This window comes from Nansenia antarctica (assembly GCF_963989245.1).
Source record: "Nansenia antarctica genome assembly, chromosome: 3".
NCBI lineage: Eukaryota > Metazoa > Chordata > Actinopteri > Argentiniformes > Microstomatidae > Nansenia > Nansenia antarctica.
In genome coordinates this window covers 9922357-9947449 of record NC_137688.1, presented here as the reverse complement: position 1 = coordinate 9947449, position 25093 = coordinate 9922357, and the positions used below count along the sequence as shown (strand labels likewise).

General features: G+C 44.2%; 1 protein-coding gene across 1 annotated transcript in view; it reads right to left on the bottom strand.

Moving 5' to 3' along the window:
- diaph2 (diaphanous-related formin 2) overlaps window positions 1-22213 on the bottom strand; it is a gene marked incomplete at its 5' end in the record, with an annotated part of 433487 nt that extends 411274 nt beyond the window's left edge. Inside the window, 3 exons of the mRNA XM_080525622.1 lie at window positions 3743-3928; window positions 5457-5489; window positions 22130-22213. Of these exons, the coding sequence (XP_080381748.1) occupies window positions 3743-3928; window positions 5457-5489; window positions 22130-22213 (303 nt within the window). The remainder of the gene's footprint in view (window positions 1-3742; window positions 3929-5456; window positions 5490-22129) is intronic.
- Window positions 22214-25093: the final 2880 nt, after the last annotated feature.

Sequence of the window (25093 nt, the reverse complement as noted above, 5' to 3'; positions counted from 1 at the left end):
AGACTAGAGAAGTGACACCATGAGCTATGTGAAGCACTGAGGCTTCAAAGGACACACTATATTGTCAATTCTATATCAATTCTGGGTGAGAATGTAGCCAAATTGCTATGGGGCTTTTGGTGGCAGCGTGGCAGAATGTTTGAATTCTGAAGTTAATTATTTATCTGTGACTCTGATCATAGCTCATCACTGAACCCAGGCTGTGTTTCTTATTTCATAGCGGTCAAGGGGTTTCACTAACGCAGACAGTGGAGTGGTCTGGAGGGTGATGTCTAGACAGATGAGAGGAGTGCCGTTCCTCTGTGCCTCTGTCCCTCTGTACGTCCTGAGGCGTCCCCACCGGACACCCCAACCCCCCCCCCTCCTCCATCCCCCAGCCCTGCCCTTGAACGGGGGTGTGGGGGGGGGGGGGGGGGGGTCGTGAGTCTGAATGTTAAAGGAAGGAGCTTGTGTTGCTTGTGGTGGTTACAGAAGTGGATTTCGCCGGCGGGTAAATGATGATGTAAACTGGTGTGTGCAGCCGTGCCTCCGTATCCTCATCTAACAGCACGAGGGCCGGGGGGCGCCTGAGGACTCCTCCGTCTGGCCGCTACGCCGTCGCGCCTTGGCTGCTACCTCTCTGTGACGCCCCGACCCCGACCGGAGATGTCATCAGAGGATTTACTGCTGTGCATTTTTTTATCAGGAGCTACGGAGTCCAACTGTGCACTATCTAAAGAAATGCCAAGGATGCCACACAACACACGCACGCGCGCGCGGACGCACACACACACACACACACACACACAAACAGACACACAAACTCTCTACCCACGCTCGTGGAAATTACTGCAATATGTACTGTGGCTCTCAGCAGCTGTATTATATATAATACGTAAACATACAGCTATAACATATAGTTGCATTAGCACTGCAGCATACGGAGTAGCTACTTTAACATCCAGTGCCCTCATCCCTCTAACAGGCTCGGAGGAGCTCATTTAGCCAGATCTGTCGGAGTGATTCTCTTTTCCCAGAGCCTTTGATGACCCAGAGTATTACAGTATGTGCTACTCTAAAGCTTGGAGGTTTACAGGACAACATGAAGCCTACATGTTGCAAGAAGAAAAACTGGTGATTATTTTCCCCCAGTCATTAAAGCACAGCGGGGGTGGGGGGGGTGGGGGGGGGGGATCCGATCCGATTCAAGCTGTAGCCATGCAACCTGTTAACAATGTATGGGAGCATGAGGGTGTCTTTGAGGAGATACACAAATGCTTACGCTGGTGTTTGAAACGCGATACGTTTCACGATTCGGGTCGGGGTTAGGTACTGGAGATGATTTGAAACGTTCTGCAATCTTTAGGTTAGGGCAGGCATTTCCAAAGTGCATAATACAAATAACCGTTACCGCGATTACACTTTGGGGCGAAAGTGGCTCTCCCCACACACATCTCAGCCCTGCAAACATGCTTTCCCTGTCATCTGTCACTGAGCAAATTGAAGCCTGAGTTTAATGTCATGGTGCTGTGAACACAAACATAGTAATTGAGAGGTGAGGTGAGTGACAGGGGATGCGCACTGAGGCAGGAAAACACTGAACGCTCCTCGTGAAAAGAAACACGCTGCCTGCCGCACATCTCCTGCAATTGAAGACCATTGTATGAGATAAGGTACACACACACGCACACACACACGCACATGCTCGCACACACGCACACGCACACACGCTCACACGCTCACACTCACACACTGACGCACAGACACACGCACATGCTCGCTCGCACACACACATGCACACACGCTCGTGCTCACACACACATACACACACACACACACAGACACACACACACACACACACACAGAAGCCAGGGTTAATCAGCTCTCACTTCAAAGAGATGGGCTGAAAGGTTTCTGTAAGATGTCTGCTGGAGTAAAAGCGGCTGTGAAAGAGAGAGAGAGCTTTGACCTTACAGGTGAATATGAGCTGAACTTAACATTCCGTGTGACCATCAGGGCCAAAGACAGAGTTGAAGTAAGAGCCTTCCACAAGCCATCGATCGTACGGTTCATCCTTGTGTCTGGAGGTTTTCCTAGGGTTAGAAGTCTAGGACAAGCCATTACTTAGAGCTTGGGAGTGCGTAACGTTCCAAAGACAAACCTCTTCATCACTGTACGTGATAATAGTGAGGTGGCCAGAGAGCAAAGAGAGGGCTAAGGAAACAAAGAGGGGGGTCAAGCATAACCCCACAAGGGGGCACTGTTGAGCTACACCCTGGGAGTTCCATGGGAACGGTCCTTGACACACATGTCCTGGAGGGATGGCATTCCCTGCTGGGCCACTGTCGGCATTCATCAATATGGCTAGGAATTTGGCATACATTCACCACTGACACTAGGGGGGATCAACATCATCCAAATGGTGCTTTTATGATTTACATCTATCCATGAGGATATGTGTGATGATATATACAATGGCCTCCAAATTGTTGGAGCAGAGAGCTAGGAGAAGACAAAATGCTTCCCCTTTCCAATACTTATGGAGGGCAGTCAGTGTATATGAGTGAGTTCATAGTTGCGGTGTGTTGTGGCGCTGAGCTGGTGGTGAACAACTGAAGGATGTGGTTGCAGGGTGATGACAGTGAAGTGGTGAGGTGAACTCACACATCTGCCTCACACACAATAATACACATAATACAATAAAAATAAATTAAAAAAAACTCTTCCTTCTTCTAGCACTACGACTCTCAATGGCCCCTGGCCCGAGCATAGATTACTTGTTCCTGCTATGACTGGTGGATAGATGATTCACTTACTTAATCAAATGTATTTGTTTGTTTGTCGCTTTGGATAAAGGCGTCTGCTAAATGCCAAAAAAAAATTTTTTTAAGTTTAAAAAAAAAAAGGAAACAATACTGCCTTAGGAAAATCCTGCGTCCTGCCCCTACTGACTCCATCAGGTCCTCGTATGTAGCTGTAGCTGTATGCATGTATCTATGGGGGGTGAAGTCAAGTGAACTCGGGTTACAGAGTTCAGTGAGAGGTGAGAGGTGGTGACAGGATTACACATTGTGGGCTGTCTCTCTGCATCATCTACTGTACTCTATGTCTCTCTATGCTAAGCATCAGTGTGACTCCAGAGAGCTGTGACTGTGGCTCTGTGCACTGAACCAGGTAAGTGCTGTACTGAGGCTTAGACTGAGCACTGAGCACAGTGCTGCTCGGAGATTAGGAGAAAGAGAAGTGTGGCATAGTTTGAGACACAGAAGCGGCCCGCTTTGACATGAGAATAAAGTGGTGTATAGGCTTAGAAAGTGGTCCATTTCCTTGACAGTAGTGGTATTACATCATTATGTGAAGTGGATATATAGTTCGGGTGGAGAGTTGGGAGTGCTCCACAGCCAGCTGTCAACACATCCCATCTAATGATATCATTACTGTGACGACCAGTGGCAACCATAGCACGGCTGAGATCCTTGGTCCATAGATCTCTACATGGTCTTAGATGTCTATATCCATAATTCCAGACAAAGTGCCAATGTTACGGAGTGTTGGAGGCTGTGACCTGACACGTGGTGTACCTAGACCTACAGCCCTGGCTGTGACAGCCAATGGGAGGAGGAGGTTAGCTCTATGGACAGATGGGATACACCAAGGAGAAACACACACCATATAGATACAGTAGATCTGTATAGAGTGGTATCTCTATGAGAGCTAAAAAAAACAACAACAACAATATCTTTCTGATACAGTACAGACTTACCATCATCTTCTCAAACAGGTCATTGATCTCCTTCTCCGAGAGGTTCATGGAGCGGTCGTCGAAGAGGGGCTGGGGACAGGGCATCTCCACGCTGGTGGCAGACAGGGGGTCGGTCGGGTGCTGGATCAGCAGCTTCTCCTTCTCCTTCTTCATCCCTGTCTTCCTGAAGCTGGTGATCCGGTCGCGCTGGAGGGGAGAGAGGGCCAGAGGGCGGGATCAGAGCAGTGGCCAAGGCAAGCTGCGTGTCAGCATGTAGCCTGCAGCGTTTACTGTACAGTTGCCTTAGGCATGAACGCCTGCAGAAGTCCATTTGAAGTTACAGTGCTACTGTACTGTACCAAAGTGTTTTGCCATAGATGGTGCTTGTGTAGTGGTATTTATCACCTTTTTTGTAGTTATTCCTCCTATTCCGTAATCAATATAGAACTTCATTACTACTTCGGTATTCGATTATTAGATTCATTCAACCCGTTTGTCATTGCATAGAGTACAAGGCACAGGGTCAGCCATAGCGCCCCGGGAGCAATCAGGGGTTAAGTGCCTTGCTCAAGGGCACGCCGGCAGTGGTAGGCACCTCAAATATGATGCCAGTAACCCTCCAGTCACCAGCTCACCAGCTCACATCCCTCCTGAGGCGGGGATCGAACCAGAAACCTTCTGATTTCATATATGATGATACCACATGCTAATTTCAAACTGGTTTTCATCCAACTACATTCAATTAATATATTAAAAACATCTGACCAAGATGGTGCACTGTAAGATTCAGTGGCCATTATGGTTCTGACTTACCTTCATACTCACCATGTGGTTTTGTTCATAAACAAAGACTGTTGTTTGTGTCAAATATGTACCGGTACGCAAGAACATATGCTCACCAACATATGCTTTAATAAGGCACAGTCACCTTGCTGTATTCATCCACTCTAACTATGCTGACGATGAATACAGTAAGAATGGAGGAGGTGATTAACCTGTCTAATGGGACAGAAGAAAGACCAGCATCAGGCAAGAGGCCGCCAGCACGCGTCCTCATGGTTGTTACGGAGTCAGAGAAAGAGGTAGGAAGTCCATGCATCAGTTGCTGTTAGTTAGGCCTAGTGGTCGCTGGTAAGAGGGGTTTAGAGGTCATGCTTGAGTGGGACGGACGGACGGATGGATGCACATATGTATGAAATGGAGCTAAAATGAATGAAGACAAAATGGAAAACCATTTGTGGAAGGACCAAAGCAAGACAAATCATGAGGAACCTGGTGTTGATCATGACTGTATTATTTACATGTCAAACATCAGGTTGAATCCAGAGCCATTGTCTGTCTGCACACAAGTTTTTGTTAACCAAGTATTTCGGTAAATATAATGTGTCACGAATACAAATGTGGGTTTATATTACATCTCAGTTCGGAATATTGATAAGATGTTTGTTTTTTTAATACCCTCATATCTCACTGAAGGCCTATATTGATTGCAAATACAAGCCCTCTGAGAAAATAAATTTGAATGAAATGGCATTGTTATTTGGACAAAAGGAAGTTAAGGAATATAAATGGGGTACTTGAAAACAAAAACCACAGACTCTGTTTTGTATCATTGCTCCATCCACAAATTGCAGGTCAAATTGCTTCCCTTGCAATCATCACACACAGAGAAGAGAAGATGATGCAAAAATAAAACAAAACACAAACACACACAAATGAAAACAGGACACCTTACCATGTCGTCAGCCAATGTTTTTATGTGTATGTTCTGTTGAAGGGAAGGCACATTGTAAAAAATAAGATCCAACTGAAAACTGAAAACCCCAAAGTGTGTATGGATGTGGGTGGGAGGGTGTATATATCCCAGACACACTTCCTCATACATCAACACATGGACACACATGCAAAACTGACAGTTATCATAAAGCCCCGAGTGAACCCATGAAGACATAACACGTATTAGCGACACCAAAGCAAGAAGCCCATCAACCATTGTTATAATACAGTAAATATGATTTCAAAAAACGGTGTGTGGAGAGTACAGTAGATGCGCTGTAAGATGCACTGAAGTTATTCACTAATTAAGATGCTCCCCGACTGAGAACTGTGGTGGACCAAAAAAAAACAAGTCTTTGCCAAATGCCACAAACACTTATCGTCCTATTTACAATGCTTCCCCCGTTCTTATTTTAATCAACCATCCTCAGTTGAGTATCTTCTAAGTTCGTCCTTACTGGTGCACAAACTTCCTTAGCCAAGACATTCAAATCCGTTTCAGACACTTAAGACAACAATAACAGTCACCCTGCAGGAATACTACCCCGATCTTCAATAAAAGATGCTCAAGCAGACATTGCCAAGGGGCCTGTGGTGGCCGCGCTAAAGACGTCCATTTGTAAGAGCGCCTCAGAGGAGGCGGCAGCCGGCAACACAGCACCATATGCTGCAGCAACCAGGCTGTGAAGCGGTAACGAGCGGGGACTATGGGGCGCTGCTGCGGCCATAAAGCAGACCTCCCGCCGCGGGGTTGCTCTTCCTGAGAATCATCTCAGGCTATCGCTCTGGGCTCGGTTCAGTCCACAGGCTGGCCGGGAAGGAGACTGGTTCTAAACTGCGCCTCCTCAAGTGTTTTAGAACTTCAGCTGCCCCCCCCCCCCCTTGGGTCCACACTAGCAGACAGTCAAACAGCCATATATCACCCATCTCTGTTGCAGCGGATCAACAGTTGTGTAGTAGGATGATGAATGAGGGTTAGAGCCTCTAACTATGGAAATACAGGTCTGGGTCTGTGCTATGTGAAGGTGTGTCTCAAGACACCAGTCAAGATGATACATGTACACACACTGGCACTGCTCCAAGAGGTGGATACAGTAAATCAATGTGGTAACATTGGGAGAGCAAAGTCTTAATTATGTCATAATCAGCTGATGCCAACAGGGTCAAAGGAGTTCAGGACTTGTATGTTATTTGATATTATTATTATTATCATTATCTTGCTGCCATGTCACCTGTCAGCAATATGAACATGGATTACCAGAAAGAAAAAATAATTCACTATTATCTCCTAATTTACAAAAGTAAGCCATTATATATATTTTTTAAACAGGAGAGTCTCTAGTTATTTCTAAGTAACTAACTCATAGCTTTCGGCTTATTGAGCACTGCATTTTCTACCACAGTCTAAAAGTGTGTTAAACATTGGCGATTTTTCAAATGGGGTAATTAAACACATTTTAATCAATTTAACAACAACTGAACCTCTGTTGAGCTAAATTGTGTTGACTTTAGGCGAGGCCATCCGTTACCTACTCCTCGGTCATTATCTCTGCCACACGGCAACAACGCAATTTACCACAGAACAATTAAGCATATGAGTCCTCTGGGCTTCCCCAGCTTATTAAAACCAACAACTTTTTCACTGTAATAAATGTTTATCGCTAAACATTAATTCTCCCCACCCAAATAAAGAAAAATCAAATTAGCCCACAGCCCCCTTCCTTATCCAATATTCTTTTGATTCAATAAAGGTCAATGAATTGGAAATACACAAGGCAATTTTTCTGAATTTATGTACACAGGGTCCCTACTTCTACGCATCATCTGCTAAAAGTTTTTATATGCAAATGACCACTATAACTAGTTCAGCCTTCCTCAAGGCCAAAAGAGAATACGGTTCTTCTCCATCCCAGACACAGCATGATGTACAAATTTAGCACAAAGTTATTGGGCCACAAATAGTAAAGTTGCTTTTAAGTTCAACTGGCTTTCTCCTAGTTTAATGATTTCAGGCCACTAGGTGGCATATGACAGACCTATTCATTTGCAATCCAAATAATTAATTCAAGTCTTACAATGGCCAATATTACATAATGCATTAAAACAAATCTTCCACTTTACACCATTACACCATCTGCCCATGATGTAGCCATTCCTGCTCACTGAATGGGAAAATCACCATCAAAAACGAAAGTAAAGCAAAAGTTTCTCTACAAAATGCTGCTGGAGAAGACATGGTTACAAGGAAATGAGGTTTTGCTTTAATTAGTTCTAATTAATAGCAAACAATGGATTGTTGGGAACCCAGCATCCTTGGCAGTAACGACTGAACTGCCATGTGCTGCCGTTAACGATTCTTGGCAACCTTGTGTCACTGCTCACGGTCTGCTCCATGAACTAACTAACTCTCTCACTCTCTCACTCTCACTCTCTCACACTCTCACTCTCACTCTCACTCTCACTCTCACTCTCACTCTCTCTCTCTCTCTCTCTCTCTCTCTCTCTCTCTCTCTCTCTCTCTCTCTCTCTCTCTCTCTCTCTCTCTCTCTCTCTCTCTCTCTCTCTCTCTCTCTCTCTCTCTCTCTCTCTCTCTCTCACTCTCTCACTCTCTCACTCTCTCTCTCTCTCTCTCTCTCTCTCTCTCTCTCTCTCTCTCTCTCTCTCTCTCTCTCTCTCTCTCTCTCTCTCTCTCTCTCTCTCTCTCTCTCTCTCTTCCAACTGTTCACTTCCACTGCAGTCACAGTTTGACAGAATTCCTCACAATAGGACTTCCATCTGAGGAGGTTCGAAAGAAGCTTGAAGAAGCTTTCCTCCACCCATAGAAATGTTCATTAAACACAAGTGACTCAAGTGTAAATCCTAACACCTGTTGGAAGCGGGGCACAGCTTGAACGTAGAACGTGCTTACCGGTCAGGCTACGCTACGGGGTCTTTTGTTTACACTGTCCATAAACACAGCCTGTGCCATAGTAAATATACCCTGGATGTTCACTTTGCTTTCACTTACTTTCTGTCTGGAAAAACTTTTAAATGACTAATGACCTGACCTAAAACTGGTCTAGGTACTGTCTACGGCTCTGATTACACTCCATTATTCTGTACTTCTGAAAGAGAGGAGACAAAATTATGGTCTTTAGCTGTGAAAGGCGGCAACAACACAGACTAGGCTCTTGCATGTCTAGCCATCTGTGGACACGCTCACTGAGATAAGTGGCTTTCATGGATTGTCATATCAACAATTTGTCGTTGATTCTAACTACTCAATGCAGAATTTCACAAAGCATCAGCCTACAGCCCTTGAGATATGGTATTGACATATGTACGCAGGGTCCATGTGACGTTTTGTTGCTGTGTGTTTACGCTCCTCTACAATTGTATTTGTTACGGCCTAAATGAATCAAGTTGGTCCGAAATAACTTTGTTAGAGAGTCAATAGCCCGTTAAGTAGTGACTGAGAGAGGCAGCCAAGAGAAGAACAGCATAGGCTAGCGGCTAGCCCATAGTCCAGAGACTCATCTGAGCACTCGTTAACATTTGCCCCTGTTGATGTAATCCATCAGATACTATTTGGACTCTCCATTCATTGGCCTCTCAGAGAGAAGGAGAGCCATCCGGCTCCTAAATGCTGCTGCCCCCTCCCCCCCTGACCTGACCCCTATCTATCTACCCTCCCTCCACCCCCACCCAGAGAGCTTTGGACTGTCTGGATATGAACACTTGAACACTTGATCTCTGCACTTTATATTTATATTAATTATGACTCTTGCACTATGATGTTGGTTTGCACTGTCTTGCACCTGTCCTGTTGTAAACCGTGCTCCACTGTCCCAAACCAAATTCCTAACATGTTTACATGTCATGGCAATAAAGTCTTCTGATTCTGATTCTGATTCAGAGAGAGATGGCTCATCGCTACGTAACACAGTCTCTCTCCTGTCATGGGAGATAGGCCCTATCCAAACAGACAGAGGCCTACGCTAGCCTCCGCTAGCCTCACTCTGGCCTCCTCGCCACCACCTCTGAACCCCAGACTACAGCCCATTTCCCTCTAGTCCACTCTCCATTAGACCCATAATGAGCTTACCGTACTGTACAAGGGGCCTCCATCTCTGTATGACCCAATGTTACTGTAACTGTACTGTAGTCAGTCAGACCATAGCTTCACTTCAAGAGGATGTACTGTAGTCATATGAAGCCTGAACAAGGAGCTTCTCCAGTCTCCACTGACTCAGTCAGCCACAGATACAGATACAGTGGATCTCTGTCTAGGACTCTCCACTGTGACTAGGATGCTCATTCACTAGAACAGTCAATGTAGCTCCAGTCCACGGAGGGGGGAGGGTGACACTACTGGGTCAGAGGGAGACACACAGGCCCAGTGGCCCAGGGAGACCGAGAGAGAGGCAGGGAGCCAGTCAAGACACAGTCACGCACAATCAATGGTCCCTGAAAGATCCAGTGAGCCCACCACAGTTCCCTTTTATCTGAGGTGGAGATCGTTTTCATCAGCTGGGACAAAGCTGAGGTAATTTTATGAGATTTACGGTGAGTGTTCAACAAATGAACAAATCCTCTCCAACAGACAAATTGGTCAGTATTGTGGGTGTTTTAGGCTTTTTGTTCTTAGCGACTCTGCTACCCAATGTGTGTATTCATAAAGACATAATATTACGTTACCAAGTGAACCATGTTTTCAATGGTCAAAGTACGGAACGTAAACATCCTGTAGTTGCACAGGTTTGGCTTTCTGCACATCCTTTCAAGAGAGACCCATAAACAAGACACGCCTCGGAGGAAATACCTTCACAGAAAACTATAAACACAATTTGGAATTTGGAACAAAAATGGGATAGATCAGAAGTAACCCAGCTAAAATGTGCTGTCATATTGTTACCTTGGTTACTCATCATTGTCGAATCAATAAATCTGTTAATTATTTTCATATTTTTCTCCAGGGAATTTATTAGTCACATGACCTTGAAACTTGCACATTGAAAGCACTTTGGTGGTTGAAGGTGCTGCCACTATTTAGTTTGGAAATGTACACAAAAACGTGTTCAGTGAACCAGCAAGTCACATTAAACTAAACAGCTTTACCCACAGTTGTGCAAACTTAACAGTGCATACATTCATCTAAAAGAACATCAACTAAAAAGGTATTATGGAGTGTTCATGGTTTTGTAACGTAAGTAGCAGTCCCATAGAAAGCAATAGGAAGCTGCATGAATCACTGTGTCTTGCCTCACACATCAGAATGTGAAGACTGGTTCTACATTCCACAAGACAAGTCAGGCAAGACTCAGGTAGGAATCATGTGAGGGGTAGTGAATGGAAAAGAAGCCTCAATGTCTCTCTCTTTCTTTTCTTTTCCCTCTTTTTCTCCCTTTTTCCTCCCTTTTCTTCTCCCCCCTTCTATCCTCCTCTTCGCATCTTCTTCCTCCCCCCTTAACAGACGATCATTCCCCTTGCCTGGCATAGTGGTTGGGACTGGTGATCAGAAGGTGATGAGTTCAAATCCCACCTGGGAACACCACCAGCAGTGTACCTTTGAGTAAGGCACTTAGCCCGAAATTACTCCAGGGAGACTGTCCCTGTAATCTCTAATTGGAAGTCGCGTTGGATAAAATGTGCGCTAAATGTTTAAAATGTAATTAAAATGACGCCACCTGTCGTAAGACAATGTGTCCACAGTGCTTCAAAACCTGTAATGATGAACTGAGGTCAGTTTCCTGAAAGCTTCTGAGGGGAAGTAGTACATTATCTCCTAGACCAGAAAAGTTCTTAACTTAACAAACTTCGATTTTACAATTGTTATCTCACAGCTTTGAAGCTGGGTTGCAGCGGGGATTAATTAAGCACTACTTTCAGCCTTCTGAAAGTGAGCCCTGGGCTGTAAAGAAGGTAGGCCTAATGCTACATTCAGTATTGAAAATGTAATACTTTTAGTAATTAGTGTAGTGGTAGAACAAGCTATCCACTTAACCTCCAAAGTGGTGAGATTCAGATCGAAAACGTTGCGTTTTTCTGTATCCTTTCTAGACCATTAGCAGGCACAATGAAGCGAGTCAAAAGCAGAGCAACTAAATACTGTTGACCTGGTTCATGAAAAAGCTCTGAGGAGAACGTAAAGGATGTCATGATGCATGTACATGTAGACTACTTATGTGGTTAAAATTTGCTTTCATTTTCCACTAAATAGATCGCTTAGAGATTTCAGTACAGAACAGTGTACAGGCCTCTGTGTCATTTGCAGTAGGCCTACATGAAGACAAAATAATAGGTAGACCAAGGGTATCCTACCCATCTTTACTCATTGCATAACAGTCTATAAAAGCTCAGTCAGCTTCCTCATCCAATTACAATGTCCTTTTTGCAGCCCCAATTAGTTAGTGATAGCCTAGGAAAGCCTGAAAAGCTAAGAGAGTCATCTTGAATTCCAGTCAGTAGTCAGTGGTGAGTGTTCACACGGTTCAAACCCATGTCTTGATCAGGCCCAAGGCCTGTAAATAGTGCCAATACACCACTACCCCCCCCCCCCCTCATAGGCTGTCCCAATGAAACAGAACAGTCCAGTGTTTTCCTCATGGGAAAGGACTATGGCAGAGTCTCTATAGCATTCTGCAGGGTGAATGAGCACCATCACTCACATTGTGAGTGACCCAGCAATTCAGGCCGGTGAAAGGTTGGCTGAATAAATCCAACTACAAACGCTTGCCTGAATGACCAACAATATTTTGTTTTTACGTCTGTGTTCTCTGGTCAGTGATCAGTTCGGGTGATACCGATGGGAGTAACATTAAGTTGGATTGTGAAACGGGGGAGTGAAGATTAAGCGATAACACAGGCATTCTGATGTTCAGGTCCAGCTGGGAGTGAGGGGAGGCTCACACATTGCCACGTGCGCACATACACACGCACACATACATGCATAAGACAGACACACACTCACAGAGACAGACAGACACACACACACAAACACACACACACACACAGCGGGGATTGAAGAGAGTCTCTTTCCATCATAAACAGATCTGCCACACACATCAATCAGATAATGGAGCTCTGTCCTCTCTGCAAACTGAATTATGACCTTCAATTGGATTGAATGCCAGATTATCTCTCCAAAACCAACACAATTACACCCAGGTCTGGGGCAGAAACAACTCTAAAAGTGTACAGTTTACAGTGAAGTATCACTTGTTGTGTCACCCCATAAAATACACAAAAATAACCCTAGAAGGAATGTTAGTGTACTGCAAGGTTTCTTTAGGAAAAAAAGGACGACTATTGGGCTGAGTTGAGGTCTCAAAGTGTGCCTTTAAATGGGCAGGAGTCTAAGGCATGTTGGTTATTTCAGGAAAGCGGGTGGTACTGTTTACATATTCCGAAAACTAAAGCTACAGTATTCAAAAAGGGAAGCGCACACAAAGTCCAGTGGTGCAGTGATTTGAATGGCTGTTCTTTGGAAGGCCTGATCATGTGACTCCTGACTAGCACAACATTCCCCTCAGGTTAACTGCTTTTCTACAGGATTTGAAAAGGAATTCCTAAGTATTAGCCGCCTGGGGTTGACTTCATACTCTGGAGAGTATTTCATAAAAGCTAGAGTTTGTGTTAGAGGGGAGAGAAATGTACTCTCTTTCTCTGCTCCATGTTAACGTTCATAACGACACTTAGTTCATCGGTTATTCACTGACTTACTATTTAGGGAACTTCCACAGCATCAATGCAAAGGCTAAGTCTTATCAAGAAACAAAGCTTTATGAAAAGAAGGGCTCTGCCGCTCAGCCTAATCGCCCAGAATAGGCTTGGTATGAAAGGGTGATGTCAGATCAGTTAGTCCATTTCTTCAACAGCGTGACTAAAGCATTCTTCACCACTTCCCGTTTCCAACTTCCATGTGCCATGAAACACTCACATGTGGTCCACTTCCTGCTGTTTCTCACACGTCTCCCAAAGCCTTGCTCTCGCTCTCTCTCTCTGTTTTTCTCTCTCTCTCTCTCTCTCTCTCTCTCTCTCTCTCTCTCTCTCTCTCTCTCTCTCTCTCTCTCTCTCTCTCTCTCTCTCTCTCTCTCTCTCTCTCTCTCTCTCTCTCTCTCTCTCTCTCTCTCTCTCTCTCAATAGAGAATTAGGAACACTGTACGAAAATAACCTACAGGTTTATATAACAATAATCTGACTATCACCCAAGATAACTTCTTCTATCAGCATCACAGCTCAGCTGTTGGAATTATTGACATGATTGTGCCACTAATACTGATGCATACAAGTCTGGTCAGAGTATAAGCTGCTGTAGGCCTAGACCTTGTGCTATTGTGTCATGATGATATGATTGCGAGGACATGATATGCTCTCTGTTTTACCTACAACTAAACACTCCGACTCCAACATTCCTCTTCTAATCTGTGAGGCTCAACAGCAAGGGTGCAATGACCTGAGCCTGTCAGTCATGAGTCAGTATAAGAGTTAACTGTCCAAAGAACAAAGGTGTCCTGTTTCACATCCAACGGTCCCTTCAGGGGAATCCCTATTAGATTACACAGCAAAGTTTGACTGGACTGGGACACTGCTGGGGGGGGGAGTAGACACTGTTTGTGAAACTGCCGATGTGGTGTAACCAGAAACATACTAAAGTTTTTGAGTTCAAATTCAAAGCAGCAATACTCATAAGGGAAATGTATCTGTCATCTCCAAGGTGTAGTAACAATTACACCAAAGCCTCCATCTCCTTACCTTATATCAGAGACACTATCGCTAGAAGAGGGTCTGAGCTGAACTGTCCATGTGTTACTGAGGCTTTAATTACTTTAATGGCTCACTAATTGTCTCCTGTGATTACAATCATTAAAACCAGATTGAATTAACCAAAGGGATACTATCCACAATTACTGTCACGAGGAGAGGAATGAGGAGCAGGGGAGAGTGGGATGGCTGTTTTAATGAAGTCAAGAGTTTGTTCCTCTATATGAGTTAATATATTCATACTGTTTCACCTCAAAGAAATGCGTGCATAGAACCTGACACTGACAGCATTTGATTGGATGCAAGTTCGTCTCAGATTAGCTATACCACACACAGTACGGTACTGTAAAGTGAACAGGTGCAGATCTGAGCCACTGAGATATATATAACAAGAATTCCCTTCCTCTTTCATTGTGTAGGTCTGATATTGATGCAGCTGCACCGACCTAAAGAGTGATGGTGGTGAGTCATTTCATTTTCCTGTTAAAGTACATCCGTTAAGATCTATGCTCTCAGGGTTCAGTTCTGAGAGGTCTGTGTGTTGGCTGATATCAGCCTGCTCAGCGCTGTCTGTATGTCTGTCTGTCTGTCTGTCACTGTTCAGTGTGGTTAAACTAGCAACACATACCCACACATCACACAAAACACACACACACAACACACAGGTACACTCCGGGTGACCTTTGAGAAACCGATTCACTGTCATCCTTTTGCTGAGCATAAAATAAAGCATCAGCAAAAGTTGACATAAACAGGTCCTCTCATCATACTGAATTCACATATTATACTATAATAAAAGTGTCATCGCTACACAATGCATGACAAATGACAACACTTAATGTGAATTGTTTTCTTGGCATGGAGTCAAGTTTTCTTCTCTCTTTCCACATTACAAGATACACTTCACTTTCATTATTCTCAAAAGACTTTCATTCTGCGATGACATCCCTTCATGTGTAATGACTCTGGGAGATAAGTCACTGTAACAAGACAACTAGCACAGCAAAAAACGCTGAACAGTCTAGATCTAACTTCAGCAACAAACTGGTTAGGTCCCTGCGGAACATCAAAACACAAATCATGTGTTCAAAAAAAATAATACAGAATCCCTCCCAAGAAAAAGTTAGGCTTCGTCATCCAAAATACCTCACTCAGGGAAATGAAACATGTGTCTTCCAATGCATGGAGCAGCTGTTTAGGATTATCTCTCTTCAAAAACAACTCGCTCTCTATCAGCAATCAAGAAGAATCCCTGCTCTAGAATCACAAGAGTCACAGTTAATGCAACAGTCAGTCGGTAAACTATGGTATCTATTTGACCTCTTTCCATCGATAACAAATGAACCACTTTAACTTTCCCCATTGAGTCACAGAGAGAGAGCTCACATTTCCAACCATTGATCTGTGCAGTAAATGTGAGTGTGTCAGCATCAGAAGAGGCACCTCCTTCATTCAAATACTACTTGGCCTCCAGGAAGCAAGGTTGCCAAATAGGGCGGGTTTTTATTTTATTTTACAAACATCATTGGCAGCAGACATACAGTTTAGGGGGCAGGAGATGGGCACCTGCCCAATAGTAGGCTAATTAGAGGTTTTCTGACAATATAGGTTTTGGGCTGTTTTTTGGTGGATTTAGCCGTTTTTAGACAGTGGTTAGGCTGGAAATTGTCAATCCTATCTGGCAACCCTGACTGGAAGTGCTGAGACGTGAGCTGAGCAGCACTTCACACATACCAGCTGTCCGTTCCCACCTTCACGTGAGGCTGTTAAGAGGAGGATCTTTGCCCTTTCTCAACACCAGGCTATTATTTCAGCCTCACGGCTGTTAATGCACGAACTACCTAAGGTTAACTAGGTCACTTATGACCAAGAGAACAGTGCATTGAAGATGCAATATTCAGGGTAGTCATAGCTTACATATAGCCTACTAAGTGGACAGTTCAAAAATCAAATATGAAATACAGAAGGGCTTAACAACAAGCACACTCTAGATTTGGTGGACTTGGTGAAAGAATAGAGTTTAAATAAATCGTCAAACTAGCCTACATATTGAGTAGCCTACTGACTTGTCATACCCTCACGTCTTTAACCAGGTCGAAAACAGGTCAGTGTGCCCATAATATACTAAGAGATATGTTGATACAACAATACAGAGGAGAATTATACAGGCTGTCTCTGTCTCTCAAATCATTCAATTCACCTAAACCAATTTCACACTCATCTGAATCAAAACAACAACTTGAGTGATTCACTTGAATGCCCTAAGTAGATAGTGTAGGCCTAAGTATAGGCCTCAGTATAACTCTTTTCCATTTCAATTCACTGAGACATCCAGAACCCACATAATCCTCCAGTTCAGTTATCAAGAATGTGTGGACACACATGTCATCACAATACCCTGTCTCTCTCTCTCTCCTTTACTTGGTGAAACCTGATCTCCTGAATTCCTCTGACTTCATCTGCCCACTTCATTAGAAGTCAAAGGGGGTTCCACTTCCTGACATTCCTGCATCGTGGCATGCTTCAGTTGCAACAGTAAACAGGACATCACAGTACAACAAAAAGACACTGTGTAGAGAAATGAACAGGGGCTTCACTTATAAACTTACGCCACTTTCTAAGCAAACTCTGGGATTTAGAAAAAAACTAATTTGGCGGGAGAATGTGCGGTCCTGTCTTTGACCCACGCGTACGGACATAAACTGGAGAAATGAGCAACTGTGCTGGCAGAAGGATCAAACTCGAGAAACACTTTGAAACTGATACCATTGTGCACCAGTTACCATATCATATATGAAGAGTTCCCTTATCACATGTCAGGATTTGCAGTCATTGTCGTCATGCATTTCACTGACCATTTATAGGCAACTATGGGCGTTAAAAGCGTGGGACAGGATGATAGGTTTTTTTTTATTTATTTTTTATTTAGAGTTCATTGTGATTTATAAAGGGAGACCGGCGTGGGATGAGTGTAGCCTATGCACGTGTTATAAATCAGAATATGTTTGTGCGTAAGCACTTTCTGTGTTTCGTCTGTACGCAACCTTTTCAGGTGAGTCCCCCGAGGTCCAAGGTCTGTGAAAGTTGCCTTTGCTGCAAACCATGTTGGTGTTATCGTGATGTCCTTGGCTGAGGTGTGTGTCCACATACCACATACCACAAACTCAAACCAAAATAGTGACGCTGACTATGATGTCATCCTGCCCGGGCTGGTGACTCGTTAAATAAACAACACCTTTCTGACAAAACGACTTCCCTTCCCAGCCAGACAGAGCCACTCCCTGGGTCTGATGACTGCCAAAAGTATGGAAATCGTATTGTGTGGATGTCACAACTGACAACCTCCCATTTAATCCAACTTAAGACAGGCAAATCATTGTCCCAAAATCTGGCCTGCAAATACATGACTAATACATTCAGGTAAAATGTAGGCCACATGTATGCTATACTCTATTAAAGACTATATAAGCAAAAGGGTGGCCGAAAAAAGTGTAATCAGAATCTGAATTAGAGTAAATTGACTTGGCGTGGTTGGTGCATAGGACATAAAGATAAAAACAACGATATATCATGTTGTTTTTACTTTAGGCCACATATGGACCTGTATGCACAAAAGGGTCGCAAAGAAAATGAGGGAAAAACAAAAGGCAGATCATGGCTCCACCCAGGGATGAGTGATGACTTCCTCTCTCACACTCAAGAGTGTGACAAGAGCCAAATCACAGGACTCTATGGTCTCTTGCCACCCCCACCCCCACACACAATCACATACATATATACGTACACACAGTCACACACACACACACACACACACACACACACACACACACACACACAGTGCTATGGAGGATTGGGAAACAGGAAGCCTGGGGAACAAGCCTGGCTCTGAGACCTCTTAGGGAGTGAGTGAGTGAGTGAGCTCACTGAGACTGAGAGAGAGGCTGGATGACATCAGCACTCAGCCAGGCAGCAGTGAGAGAGAGAGGCATGTCTTACTAAAGGCCTGGTCAGGGTGTGCGGATGAAAGGCCTGGTCAGGGTGTGTGGATGAAAGGCCTGGTCAGGGTGTGTGGATGAAAGGCCTGGTCAGGGTGTGCGGATGAAAGGCCTGGTCAGGGTGTGCGGATGAAAGGCCTGGTCAGGGTGTGTGGATGAAAGGCCTGGTCAGGGTGTGTGGATGAAAGGCCTGGTCAGGGTGTGTGGATGAAAGGCCTGGTCAGGGTGTGTGGATGAAAGGCCTGGTCAGGGTGTGTGGATGAAAGGCCTGGTCAGGGTGTGTGGATGAAAGGCCTGGTCAGGGTGTGCGGATGAAAGGCCTGGTCAGGGTGTGTGGATGAAAGGCCTGGTCAGGGTGTGCGGATGAAAGGCCTGGTCAGGGTGTGTGGATGAAAGGCCTGGTCAGGGTGTGCGGATGAAAGGCCTGGTCAGGGTGTGTGGATGAAAGGCCTGGTCAGGGTGTGTGGATGAAAGGCCTGGTCAGGGTGTGTGGATGAAAGGCCTGGTCAGGGTGTGTGGATGAAAGGCCTGGTCAGGGTGTGTGGATGAAAGGCCTGGTCAGGGTGTGTGGATGAAAGGCCTGGTCGGGGTGTGTGGATGAAAGGCCTGGTCAGGGTGTGTGGATGAAAGGCCTGGTCAGGGTGTGTGGATGAAAGGCCTGGTCAGGGTGTGTGGATGAAAGGCCTGGTCAGGGTGTGTGGATGAAAGGCCTGGTCAGGGTGTGTGGATGAAAGGCCTGGTCAGGGTGTGTGGATGACTAAAGGCCTGGTCAGGGTGTGTGGAGGAAAGGCCTGGTCAGGGTGTGTGGATGAAAGGCCTGGTCAGGGTGTGTGGATGAAAGGCCTGGTCAGGGTGTGTGGATGAAAGCCTGGTCAGGGTGTGTGGATGAAAGCCTGGTCAGGGTGTGTGGATGAAAGGCCTGGTCAGGGTGTGTGGATGAAAGCCTGGTCAGGGTGTGTGGATGAAAGGCCTGGTCAGGGTGTGTGGATAAAGGCCTGGTCAGGGTGTGTGGATGAAAGGCCTGGTCAGGGCGTGTGGATGAAAGTCAGCGGTTGGGATGACTGGATTGAAGGAGGCTCAATAGTCGTTGTTCAGGGAGTCGTTGTGTAAATACTTGTTTTGCTTGACGTTTCTCGAAGTTCAGAACCACAGACCACACCCTGTAAAGAGACTCCCGGGGTTCTAGTCCCACTATGTCATTACAGTCCACAGATACAGACACACACACGCACACACACACACAGAGAGACAGAGACACACACACAGACACACACACACACAGACACACACACACACACACACACACACACACACACACACACAGGTTTTAAACCACAACCATTCCCTCAGTTAAACCTTACTGGAGCACATACCATACATTACAAGAAGTCTGTGCCTCAGGCCCGCAAGCATTGCACCATCTACAACCCCTCCCCCCAAAAACAAGGTAGCCTATGGACCAAGATCTAGGATCGGTTGCTTTGGTTTGTTTATTCCGCTCTTCACGGTCATTCCCTGTACACAGAGCAGACCGTAGCTCCTCTTGAGTCTTCTCTGCCTCAGGCTACGAGAGGTTTGCATTCCTAAAGCCCAATGGAGCCCTTTCACCAACCGTCAGATTCTACCAGCAGCAGCCTGACAACAAGAGCCCGACCCCACCCTTCACAGGGCATGGTTGAATAATTGTCTCTGTGTAGCCCAGCCCAAATCGGAAGGGCATACAGTGTATGTTTGTTTGGTAAACAAAGACATAAATTTGCCTAGACACAAGATAGCCCATCCTGCTCTTTAGGGTGGACTAAATCGATGATCCTCTTTGTCTCAGTGGGGGTCGCATCTTCTGAGACATGTTCCCTTGGCTGCAGAGGAACAGAGCAGGGATGGCATACTACCTGGCTTGCCTCTCTGTGACCTAGACCTCGCAGGACAATTTCAGGTTACAGCCCGTCAGTGATAGGAGACAGAGCATGATCCAGAAACATTATCAGCTGTACTTCTTGTTTGAGCAGTAGAGGTAACTTTGCTGTATCTTGTGCATGAGTTATAGGTGATACTTTTCTATGTTTAAGTTTCCACCGCAGAGAGATGATACTGACACTATGGCCTACACTTTGAAGTGCAGAGCATGAGAGACCAGACTAGGTCCCTCCTGTGTTGTAATTAAGACATTCAGAGAGTGAACTTTAAATAGACCCTGCCCTACATACTGCGGTGGTGGTGGTGACTAATACAGTAATTACATTGCTTAATTTGGAAAGAAAGTTTGTTCAAAGTAATCATTGAGGACAATGAGGAGTATAAGATACAGACAATGACCGAGAAGTCACGATGTACCCCTCCTACACACTGGATGTTGTGATTTCATTTCCAGGCAAGGATGACAAGCAGACAAGCAGTCTAATAGCTCACTGACATTTGAGACCCTGGTGGCTCTGTGTCATAATGGCACAACTTATAAACAACCACTGTATGGGTAGATCGGCCAAAGATGAGTATCCACTGCTCAGTGAATACATTAATAAATCAATGATAATACATTATGTTACGGTACATGTGGGAAGACGGTACATGTGGGAAAACTAGGGTTAGGGTTAGGTGCTACGTCGACTTGGTACATGCTGGCATGTCTAACCCTAACCCTAACCTTAACCCTAACCCTAACCTTAACCCTAACCCTAACCCTAACCCTACCCCCAAACCTAACCCTAACCTTAACACTAGCTAACCCTAGTTTTCCCACATGTACCGTATTCCCACATGTACCGTAACACATACGTGTTCAAAGTCAGTTACATATAAGCGATCAATGTTTATCAAGGATGCACTGTTGTTCATGTAGCCTTGTTGTGCTGACTGTGCTGTTCAGGTTCACTCAGGTCATGAATATCTTCAGCACTGACAGTCAGACTCTGACCGTCTGACTCCAAAATGACAAGGATGCTCTGCCCTATGTTCTGCAAGTAGGCCTAACTGAAATATCCACTTTTTTATCAGTCAGCAAAAGGAATGCTTTGAGGCCTAGCTGATAATAATGCACAGGAATACTGTAACATGTTCATGATACAGAACTTTGTGTCAAAAGCTAATGTACAATGTCAAAGTTGAATGTTTTCCAAAAAATAAGGCAAAGTCAGGATAGAAACACTTAGTTTCAGCTGTCTAGTTCTATCCAAATGCTCTATTACTAAGATTAGGCTATGCTAAATAGTAACATGAGTTCCATTTGAGGCCTTTCAGCAATCAATACAGCTCTTTGAAGCTCTTTATGCACCACAGGAAAGCAGTGTGTGAGAACATGTGATGTATTCACTCCCTGCTGTGGTTACATAGAAAGCACCGGGGTTGAGTACAGTACTGGTTTGAATGTAACACCGGTGGCTTAACATTAAGTTGACTGATTAACAAGGTCTAATGCACAACTGGAAAACCATGAATGAGGTGTCGGCCTACTCATAAATTCTTCCAACGCCTGGTTTTCCACATAGGAAATGATGCGTTTTAAAGTTGATTGAGTCAATACTGAGTTTGAGTTTATACATACTAGTGTAATGTATACAAATGTGCAATGTTGAAATACAGTATTAACAACCTTATGCACAATAAGTGGGAAGTGTCATTCGAACTTTAACTCTTGCATGTCTTAACCCTAACATCACAGGAGTCACACAGGACACAAACCCAGTCATACTTTTCAAGAACAAGATGGTTGTTAACCCTTTTAGACCTAATTATATATTCATATTTTCACATGTTCATATTCCGGAATATGGCATTCCGATACAAGAACATTTGTGGTGTTTTCATATTACATCACAGAGCCAAAATGATATGACCATTTTAAAGAGAAGAGCTAGGGCTTTTAAGTAACAAATTCACAGGTTTGGAAAATACATACCAGTTTTTTGTTTTTACTCTCATCCTCAGTTGATTTCTTTTTAGAGGGTTTGTTGGGGTCCTCTCCCCCGCTGGCCTGATCCATGTTCAGATGTTGTTCCTTTTAGAAGACTTTCAGAGGAACACCTCAAAGTAAACTCCAGTAGGACTGTAACTGTACCACTCCTGAACACTTTTGTGAACACAACCAGGGTCAGCTAGGTTTCCTCAAAAGCCATTCCATTCAGGTTGATTGAGGTTGAACATTTTCCACGTTGTTGAAGTATTCCAAAACTCTCAAAATTGCTCTTTTAGAATCGTATCCAGTTGTTGAAGAGCTTTTTCCCTGCCGGAGAGCAGAGGTGTGGTGGGGTGGCCGTGTCCTCCAGATGTCAGCCCAGCCCAGACTCTCTGTCAGTCCTCAACGCAGGGGAACCCGTCTCTAAAAATGAAGAACGTATAAGTTTAAAATGTCATTGTCGATATTTGAACTCAGAATATCTTAAATCACTACCACAGCAATAGACAGACACGTGCTTCCCTGGACAGACAGGGTTATTACACGGACAGCTTCCACATCACGTACATAGGAGGCTACACACACATGTGTCAGAACAGCTTGACAGTGGTTTGTTTTGAGCAGATAGATACATTGTTGCAACTTACAGCTTCCGAGTACAGTTGAAAATAAGATTTTGTTGTGATGTTTTAGAAAACAAACTTAGCTGTTGTACCTAGGCTGGTTACAAATATAACAGTTCTAAGCTACAAATGTTGCAGGGTTACCATGGTTATGGAGAGTGTCTAGTGCACAGTGGCACAGTGCAACATGTAGTCTACCTTAATACCATGTTATTAATCACTTACGAAATGAAATACTACAAACAATTTTATTTAGGGAGGAAAATCACCGTTGCTGTCTCAACGATTACTTTGGAAATAGCCCCACATTAGACAATACAACTGTGAACAAAGACTGCGTTAAATTGCACTCAAGATAGACGCGATACATATCATTCGCTGAGTGTAAATAGCTTGAAATTAAAAAATAATGTCACAATAAAAATAACCTGTCAAAGAAAACTCACAAAATCTCATCCAAAGCTGAACCGCCGCAACCGAACCTGGGAAGCAGGCCCACTATAGTACCGCCTACCGCAAATTGGGATTCGCATACGAGCCGTGGAGGAAGTAGACATTCCATCGCTGATTGGTCGACCGGGTTGTCACTCATGAGGTCGGGCTGAGAGGAGGAGACTGTTGTTGTGACGGAGAGGCCAGGCTGATCTCAGAGCGCATGGATAGACAGACAGACACACAGACAGAGGTCAGGCTGATCTCAGAGCGCATGGATGGGACTCGATCATGAAAGGCTGCTAGGAATACAAAGAAACACACGGCAGCGTGCGAAAGCGCGCGCGTGGGCATTGTGTGTGTGCGTGTTTGTGTGTGTGTGTATGTGTGTGTGTGTGTGTGTGTGTGTGTGTGTGTGTGTGTGTGTGTGTGTGTGTGTGTGTGTGTGTGTGTGTGTGTGTGTGTTGGGGGGGGGAGTTGTGAAAGAATACTGTACATGACTATGAAAATAAAGGCGTGTTATGAAAAAAAACATAATAATACAACAACAACTAATAATAATAATAATAAATATAACCGCAAGCGGCAATTAAAGGCTCAAGTGTTAACCTTAAATGTGCTACACATTTCTATTATGGCACTGTCTCAAAGCAAATGACATGGAGACATGTCCATATTGTGCATGCAATGTTCTGTTCAGTGAATTTGTAGATCATGGTTATATAACTAGATTATAGTAATAATTTAGCCATATAATCAAGAAGATGACAGGATAAGGAACACAAATCTTTGGGAAATGTATTTTATGTAGAAGCCTATTCTGATGTTATTTCTGTAGGACATAAAAAGTGAATGCAGTTTAAACCCTATTTTATTTAAGAAAGATGTTCTGGCACTATTTCAAAGCACACCAACATTGGGATTGATAAGACTAGCAATGACTGACATAGCCTTATTTGCATATGTCATAATTTATGGTATGCTACATATTAATTTAAGTTTTTAATTAAGTATGAAGTTCTACATTGCAAACTTTGCAGGGAGTGATACAAGCATAGCCTAGTACCATGTAACAATTGCTGTGTCATTCAGACTTGCAGTTTATGAGAAGAAGAAGTGTTTTTAAAACAAAAATGGCTGGAAATGCAGAATATTGAGTGGCATGTGGCAGCCATGTTTTTCATCCAAGGTACACATCACCATTTAATCTGTAGCACTTTGAGATTTGCAAATGTAAAGTCCATTACAAATCAAATGTATTATTATTATTATTATTATGACTATGTCATACTACTGTCTTGACGCTCACCTCATTAATTTGCATAAATATGGCTGACATAGCACCATTTGCATATTTTATTAATTATGGTGGTGGTTAATTTGCATGTAGGGTGGTGATTTTTTGACGTGGGAACTTTTTGTTCTCAAACTTGTTAAGGACCAGTACTTCTTATGTACCAAGTTTCATGTCGATCAGACAGAAGAACATTTTAAATAGCGGTAATACCTATTAGGACGCATCTTTTCAGTTCAAATAGCTTTGTTCGTCTTGAGCCGGCGGATCTTGCAGACTTTTTCGTCGACTGGGGTAGCAGAGTTTTTGATTGACGGGGTGGTTGCTTACGCTAAATCGATGGCAAAAGTGTGGCCCCCACTAGCTGTTGTGGCCCTAAGCAATTACATAGACTGATTAGTCAGCACCCGGCCCTGCTGGGTGGGCTAGCTCCTTAATAATAAATGTATTTGTAAAGCACTTTTCTAGGTACTTGTCGGGAAGACAAGCAATGATCATAAATAAATAACTACTACTACTACTACTACTACTACTACTACTACTACTACTACTGCTACTACTACTACTACTAGGTCGTCCTCGGACGAGCCCTCCATTGGCGCTTCCAGTCATCCCGAT